The 9067-nt window shown below is 34.8% G+C and overlaps 1 protein-coding gene across 1 annotated transcript; it reads left to right on the forward strand.

The window, feature by feature from the left end:
- Positions 1-3596: 3596 nt before the first annotated feature.
- HELRODRAFT_164328 (hypothetical protein) lies at positions 3597-8439 on the forward strand (the record flags this gene model as incomplete). The annotated part of the gene is made up of 5 exons (XM_009029288.1): positions 3597-3628; positions 4274-4278; positions 5424-5428; positions 6220-6321; positions 8272-8439. The coding sequence occupies 5 exons, from the start codon at positions 3597-3599 to the stop codon at positions 8437-8439; spliced, it is 312 nt and encodes a 103-aa protein (XP_009027536.1).
- Positions 8440-9067: the final 628 nt, after the last annotated feature.

Genomic DNA, 9067 nt, shown 5'->3' on the forward strand with positions numbered 1-9067 from the left:
ATAATATTAATATTGAGTTTGATATGATGAGTCCTGAACTCAAGAAATTGGCTGATGCAGTTGCTCCACTTCGTTTTGCAGAAGTCAGATGTGATGTTAATGCTCCATGGTATGATGGTGAATGTAAATCTTTCAAAAGACTTTGTCGAAAGAAAGAAAGGAATTACAGAAAATATCAGACAGAGAAATGTAAAAATGAGTGGATAGCAGCTCTGAAAAATAAATCTAGGCTTTTTTTACAAAAAAGAAATAGTTATTGGAAAAGACTTGTTGCAGACAATAGTGGATCTCCTAAAAATCTATGGAATGTTATTAATAAAGTCCTTTGTAATCAGGTCACTGGTCAGTCATTGAGTGAAATTGTTGGTTTAGATTCGTCTCAATTCTTAAAGTTTTTTAATGATAAAGTAAATAAAATTAAACAGTCTACCAATGTGTCTAATTGTCCGACTATTTGTCAAGCTCAGTACAATGGGAATTGTTCTTTCCTGACTTTATGCTTTTAACAGAATCTGACGTTAGAAAAATTGTACTCAGTTTGCCATCAAAAACATGTATGATAGATGTCTTTCCGACCCATATTTTAAAGAAATATATTGATTTATTCATCGTTTTCTTACCAGTATCTTAAATCTGAGTTTGAGCAGTGGCACATTTCCTAATGGTTGTAAGCATGCTATGGTTTATCCAGTTTTAAAGAAAGTGAATATGGATCGAAATGATTTGTCTAGTTATAGACCAAATGCCAACATCTGTTTCATTTCCAAGATATTTGAACGAGTAGTTGCCAAACAGCTCTTGAATCATTTGAATGTAAACAACCTGCTACCAGTTCACCAATCTGGATATCGCCGCTATCATTCAACAGAAACTGCACTGTTTTATGTGTTTTCTGAGTTGTTTGCTACTTTGGACAAACAACATGTGGCTCTAGCCACGTTTTTAGATATGAGTGCGGCATTTGATTGTGTAGACCATCAGATTCTCTTGGAAAAATTGGCTCATGATTATGGTATTTCCGGTACTGTTATCAAGTGGTTCAGATCATATCTGTTTGACAGAAAGCAACAGGTAGTTTTCAATAATGTGTTATCAAATGAAACGGTTTTGACATCAGGAGTGCCACAAGGTTCAGTGCTTGGGCCTATTCTTTTTATCATGTATACCGTTGAAGTTTTTAAAGTAATTAGTAATTTCGGTTTTAAATATCATGCCTATGCTGATGATATTTAGATTATAGTTAGTAATAAGCCAGAATTACTGCAATCTGAAATCAACAAACTTGTAACCTGCCTAAATAACACTGAAAATTGGGTGTCAAACAATGGTTTTAGATTAAATCAGCAGAAATCAAAATTTGTTCCAATAGGTACATGGCAGTAGCTGATGTAACTTAATATCGACTCAGTGAAAAAGAGTCATCTCTATCATATAAAGATGATAACAAATTCATGCTCCGGACAGATTCGAGAACTCTATAAACTCCGTAAGTCATTAGATAAATCTGCTATTCATACCTTGGTGCATGCATTGGTTCATTCACGATTGGACTATTGCAATGGTCTGTTTTACGATTTGCCAGATAGGTTTATTTCTACAATTCAGAAAATTCAGAATAGAGCTCTATTCAGAATAGAGCAGCCAAATTGATTGTTGGAGGTTTCAAATTTAACCATGTTATGCCAATTCTTAAGGGCCTTCATTGGCTTACTATAAAGAAAAGAATTAAATATAAATATGTATTTTAATGTATAAAACTGTGCATGGCTTGTTACCAAGTTATTTGATAAATAAAATAAAAGAAAAATCTATAATGATGAGTGATATGAACCTTAGATCAGATGATGGCATTTTGCTGGTTGTACCCGATGTCAATCTGCAGAGAGCATCAAGAGATTTTGCAGTATCTGGACCAATGGTTTGGAACAGCTTACCGAGATCTTTTAGAACTAAAGATTTGAAACTTGATGATTTTAAAAAGAAACTTAAAACTTACTTATTTTCGCTTTGATTTTGTTGTTAAGTGAATAATTATTTGTTTGTTACTACCGCCATTGACTGTACTTTTTTCTTTTTTGACTTTGTTTGATTATAGATAGCGCTTTTGAGAACTTTTTGATTTTAATTAGCGCTTATAAATGTTTCATTAATAATATATATATATATATATATATATATATATATATATATATATATATATATATATTTGTGTGTGTGTGTGTGTGTGTTTGTTGATGTATGAATGTTTATGTATGAGCAGGTGAGTATGTGTAGGAGTGTGTGCTTATAGTAGTAATGAAATGCGTGGATGTACGTGTGCCTGCATAACTAGAAATTTATTTGCCAGTCACGACGATTTTATTCAAGTTCATGATCATGATGTGGGTGATGAGGTGGGTGGGTGAGTTGGCTGAGTGGGCCGTGCAAACCAGGTTGATAAGACATCATCATCATCACATGCTAATGGTGGCACACACACACACACCCACATACCACACACTCACTCACACACACACACACACACACACACATACATACAGTTTAAAGTCTGGTTGACGCAGTTTGTGATTCCAAGACTACTATGGCCAGACATGTGACCTGACATGGTGGTAGCATCTGAGAATACGAATTCAGAAATCGTTAGTAAACTAACTGTGTCGTGCAAAGATAACATACTCTGTAGCCACGATGTAAAAACTGCAAAGTATGAACAGCTGATTCAAGGTTTAAACCGGAAAGGATACAAAACCAGGTTCTACGCTGTTGAGGCTGGTGCAAGAGGAACAGTGGGAGCGTCGATGTGTGCACTTTTCAAAGAGTTGAGACTGTCAGGCAGAAAGCGTAGAACATGCTTGAGTAAAGTTATTAGTAGCGCAGATTGTATTGATTGTGGCTAAATAGAAATAAAAAGGACTTTCTGCTGAATTAGCAAACCATGGCTACAGTGATACGACTTCGAATGGAAATGTAAAGCTGTAGTTTGTTATAAATACATAAATGGCAGATTAACACCACTGAGAAATCAACAGTCTTCGAGAAGCGTTCGAGTGATCAACGAACGTGGCCCGGTCCGCCGTAAATGTAAGGAGGTTGGAAAGGGTAGAAACATTTGTCGGCGGGGATTTCTCTTCTGAGGACTTCTCGATGATTTGGCTCAACGGAGTTCTCACATACATACATACATGTATACCTACATACGTACACACACATTTTGTTTTAACGGCAAAAGTACCTGTTTGTTTTTGAATGAAAAATTGGGGTTGTAAACAAAAAATAGTTGCCATTTTTCATTTTGAGGGACCTCAGTTTTTGGCGGTCAACCCGCCGACGATTTAGTGCATTTCATGCAATCATGATGTCTTTATATCATGGTATATGTACTGTGCATATATCTGTATGTATATATGTATAGTATATATCTGTACGTGTGTGTGTGTGTGTGTGTGTGTGTGTGCATGATAAATTGTTAAACTTCATATAAATAGACTTTGTCGTTTATTTGAACGTGACAAATCGACTCCATCCTCAAGTTACAACTCCGTGTTTGGCATCGTTTATATTTGGTTATGTTAGGAGTTAACTTGATAGAGAAAAAAATGTTGGGAACAATTTTAAAAAGTCAAAACAGGTGGGTTTGCATGAGGTTTGGCCAAATTTTCAAAAATGTTTCTATTTTCGATAGCAAACCATTTTAAAGAAAAGAAAAAAAGAAAGAAAAAAATTGTTGCCGTTGTTAATTCATTGCATTTTGAGTGTAAAAACAATTGTGTTAACGCACACACACAGACAAACAAACATACACACACACGCACGCACACACACACAGACGAATCAACACGCACACCAGCAGGCACACACGCACGCACACAGAGCAGCAGACACGCACGTGTGCAGTGCACGAACACAATATAAACACATACCCATCGTTGATAATTATTGTTCAAAGTGTCAATAATGGTGCACCAGTTTTGGTATAAGAAGTTCAAATGCTCCAGAACCTAATTACGAATATAATTGGTGGATCAATCATTTTAACGCTAGTCTGCAAATGTTTTAAATATGACAATTAGAAAAGAATTAACTAGAACCTGCATTATACAAAGAACGGGCACGGTACAATTATTATTTAAATTGACTATTCATTCATCAAAGTGTTAAACATCTCTGTTTCACGTATTTACCTTTTATAAGACAGTATCCGACGTTACTGTTATTGAATGTTTATTTGTAAAGCACCTCTCATTCTCATCCTAAAAACACTCCACACATGCAGGCAGAGTGAGTTGCAGATCATTCAGCTACATGCATCCAACCACCGGAACATCCCTTCCACCAGCCACCTGAGGGCCATCTAGAAGATCCACCTCAAACCTGGTGTTATGGGGATGGAGCATTTATAGAACCTGCTTAATCAGGTACCTTGATTGCTAGTCCATTCAACATGCTGTAAATTTACTCTCGGACGGAGACTAGTCCAAGCGTAAGGTGGTCGAATTTCAAATCGTCAACCTCGAGTTTAACTGTTCTTTTGTATATGGGACGCTCTTTAGAAATCAAATTTTTGTGTATTTCATAAAAAAGCTGTCAAAATAATCAATCAGCGAATGAATGCAGGCATACAGCAAACCCTGTGACGTGCATTCATTCAGCAAACTATTCATTTCCCTCACCTAGCAAAACTGCCGACGACAGACACTATTTATAGTTGCATGCAACACAGGTAGGTCCATCGTCCTTGAACTATCTCAAGTGACCTTGAAATTACGCGTTGACTGAAACAATTCAGTGTGGCTTATGGACAGTTGCGACTCTAATTGTGTCGTAATGTCAATTATTTATTCGCTACCACGTGCCGATGTTGTGGGGAGGCAGCTGACCGCGTGCAATCATTCGGTCATCATCAACCAATTTGCGTTTGTGATGCTTCCATTCAAAAAAAGGACCCAAACTATAAACTCAAAAAAACAAGGAGATTATTTGATTATAAAAGATATTTCATTTCAAATCTTCACAAATGAACCAACACGTCATCAAAAATGACTCTTTGTATGTTTTCCATGCAAATTAATGCAGAACACAAGCGAATAAAATGAATTGGAAATTGAAACTAGTAATTTTATAAATCAGCTATAATTTGATAAATTTATTTTTAATGAATTTGTATGTTTATGAAAATATTGAGGACAAATTCAGCAAGCCGTTAGTCTGTCATTAAATAATTAATTGCTCAATGAATTATTTTCTACAAAGATTGTTGTTATCCAACATCTAACTATTGCTTTTTCAATACTGTTCCTTTGTGTTGTTTTTTTTTCAACTTCTACATCTTTTTTTCTCTTATCTTTCTACCTATACCCACACACACACACACACACACACACACACCCAAACAAACAAACACACACACATACACACACACACAGGAATGGTTTATTTGGGATATTTAGTTGATCAGTGTTTACATTTGACAGGCTCTGTCAACTTAGCACCTACTTGAAATGTTTTATAAACATTATTACAATTATTATCGTTATAATAATAATTATAGTAATAATAATAACTAAAAATAATTTTTTTGATGATAATAATAATTATTAATTATATTGTTATGTTATATAAATAATAACAATAACTATTATTAATTAACATATTATTGTTATAATAATAATAATAATAATTATTATTATTATTATTTAAAGTAAAAATGTAATTTAAAAATTAATACAGTACAACACATATTTGTTATCTTCTGAGTGTCATTGTTGATGAAGTCATCACGAACATGGTAAACCAAAATCATCATATTCTAACTCCTCTCCTCCTCATCATCATCCCCATCATCATTATCATCAACATCATCACAACTATCATCATCATCGTCATCAACATCGTCAACAGTCACCTTAGTGGTTGGTTGCCGTGATGAAAGTGACTTTGTAGTGTCTTAATTATATTTGTCTTTTTGATGCCGATTCATTCACTTATTCATTCATTCATTCGTTCTTTTGTTTGTTCGTTCGTTTGTTCCTTCATTCGCTCGTTCGTTCATTCGTTCATTCATTTTTTATCTACATTTTTCGATTAAAAATAATAACAATCATAAAACTCGCAACAACATTAAATAAAATTTCGATTTTAAGTTGTAGGCCATCGATGATTTTAATTCAATTTTAATTTCAAAAAGCTTCAATAAAATTTCGTTTCGTTTCGATTCGTTAGGTTTCGTTTCGTTTCGGTAACAGCAGCAACAAACAGAACAGAATAGTGTTGAGAAACTATTATGACCGAGAACATTATACTAATAATTATGAAATAATTAAGGTAATAAATAAAATAAGAATAATAATATTATTAATATTATAGTTAATTGTTTTTATTGAATGTTGGACTTAATTATTCTCATGTTAATTATAACATCTTCACTATAACACACACCCACACACACACACACACACACACACACGCGCGCGCGCACACACACACACACGCACGCAAACACACACGCATAACTGTATTAATAATTATTATTGATCTTGTAATTACGGAGGGAATATTACTGATAAGTATTATTGCTAGCCCAAATGAGGTAGCTGGTGAGCGAGTGGGCAATTAGCATCGTTAAAAACCTGAAATAATATGGCCGGCTCTTGCAAGAGAAATAACGAAATCATAATTATTACTATATGAAATTAAAAATATTTTTAAATAATAAAAATAATTATACTAATATCAATAATAATCATAACCACGGTAAACAACAACAGCAATAATAATCATCCCATCATCATAATCATCAATAGCGCTAATTATGTAGCACTCAATTATGGTGTAGCCAGTTAGTTAGTTAGTAGTAATGTAATTAAGTCTGTCAGGTCAGTCAGAAATGTTCCTTCTATATTCATCATTATCATCATCGTCATTTTCACCATCATCATCATCTTCGTTGTCATCATCATCATCACCACCATCATCATAATCATCATCATCAATATGATTGTCATCAATATCACAACCTACCACAGGTAATCCATCAAACAATCGTCAACCAACCAGAGAACAACCATCAACCCGCCATTAACCAACTGTCAACCAACCAAATATCATCCAACCATCAATCAACTATCAACTAACCAGCCAATCAACTAACCATCAACCAGCCATCAACCAACTAACTATCCATCAACCTGCTATCCATTGTCATAATCAACCAGCCAACCAACCAACCAACCGACCGACCGACCGACCGACCGACCGACCAACCAACCAACCAACCGACCGACCGATCGACCAACCAGCCAACCAACATTTATTTATAAATTTATTATAATATTATGTGTAATTCAGTTATAAAATGTTAAAATTCTAAAGATATAAAAGAAATACTTCAAATCAATTCCATTCACTATTTTCCCTCCTGCACTTGGGGTTTTCCAGAATTTAAAAACTTCATCAAAATCAATATCAAATTTTACATATTTGGCCATGTGATAATGAACGTACACAACTGATGGCATTGAAGCATTTGTTGAAATAGCTAGCACTACATCATCAATAATCATTTTTACTTGTTCGCTCTTACTTCGCTGGTGATCAGTTGATTAGTTCACTCCTCATCTGCTTCTCTGCTCCAGATTCCGTAATCATTTTGTTAATGCCTGTTCCAGTTTTATTTCTTTTCAATACTGCAAATGACTCCAAATGAGCCTTATGCCTAATATACCTTTTCAAATCCTCTAATTTCCACACTTCCCATCTGTGGCCACTTGAAAATTCTTTGCATGCTTTGGCTTCAGGACCTATTTTGCAAATCAAACCAACGTCTTCTGAAAACTGGAAAATATTTTCTAACTGCACTTGTTTTAAACCTTTTGAATCAATTGTTTCAGTTTTGACCATTTTTTTTAACCAAGCTTCTTTGAAACCATTTCCAGCCTTGCTGGCTTTTGATGAGCAATCGGCATCTTCTCATTGTCGCATCCCAACGAAAACTTAAATTAGATCGCAAAAACATCTGTTTAATTTTTAATTATTAGAAATTACAATTTGCACTGCGGCTTTCATTTTTGAATAACAATAACCAACATTTTTTTATTCAAATAATTGCTCAAATTTTGCGATAAAACTAGCTGAATATATTTGCTAATAAAAAATAGAAGAGCATTTTTATCATAGTTTTAAAGCAAAATGACATAAAAATGTGTTCAAGATGTAAAAATTGGCATGGCAGTTGGGTTGGTTCAACTCCCACCACATACCCCCATCACTTGGCAGCCACAGCCAACAGTCCCAGGTGGTCACGTGCAATGCTGGAGGGACAAATTAACATTTGACACACCATTTGGCCTCTTAACCTTACATTTTGATGGCACAACATTAACAAAATATTTCATTGCAATCCAGATTAAATTTGAAGAAGTTGAATCAATTTACGTAACTTAAGATGGCATGCATTCAAGCGAGCCAATTACACGTAATAAGAAATCATACCAATTTATTACCAATCAGAGTTTATCACATCAAATATTTAGATTTCAATAAACAGACTTAAGAGACGGTTGTGCAACGACCTGGTTCGAACACAACCAGAGCAGAAACTTGTCTTTTGTACGCTTCATTTTGCCCTCATGCATTTCGTGGAGCATATGTTTCGTGTGTGTGCTCGCCCGTGTGTGCAAGTTTGTGCGTGTGCGTGTATGCGTGTGATGTATGTGTGAATGGTGTATGTGTGAATGGTGTATGTGTGAATGTGTGTGCAGGTTTGTGTGTGTGTGTGTGTGTGTGCACGTACGCGTGTGAGAATAATGGGTTTGTGAAATTTTTATAGTCAACAAATTATTTTTATGTTGATGCTTGGACGATTATTAAAATTGCTTTCATCTAATAAGTGAACGTTCATCATTACCATCATCATGATTATCATCATCATAATCATCGTCACCAACACCATCGTCATCATCATCATCATCACCATCGTCATCATCATCATCATCACCATCGTCATCATCATCATCATCATCATCACCATCGTCATCATCGTCATCATCACTTTATTACACCACTCTCACTA

This window comes from Helobdella robusta (assembly GCF_000326865.2).
Source record: "Helobdella robusta unplaced genomic scaffold HELROscaffold_6, whole genome shotgun sequence".
Classification (NCBI taxonomy): domain Eukaryota; kingdom Metazoa; phylum Annelida; class Clitellata; order Rhynchobdellida; family Glossiphoniidae; genus Helobdella; species Helobdella robusta.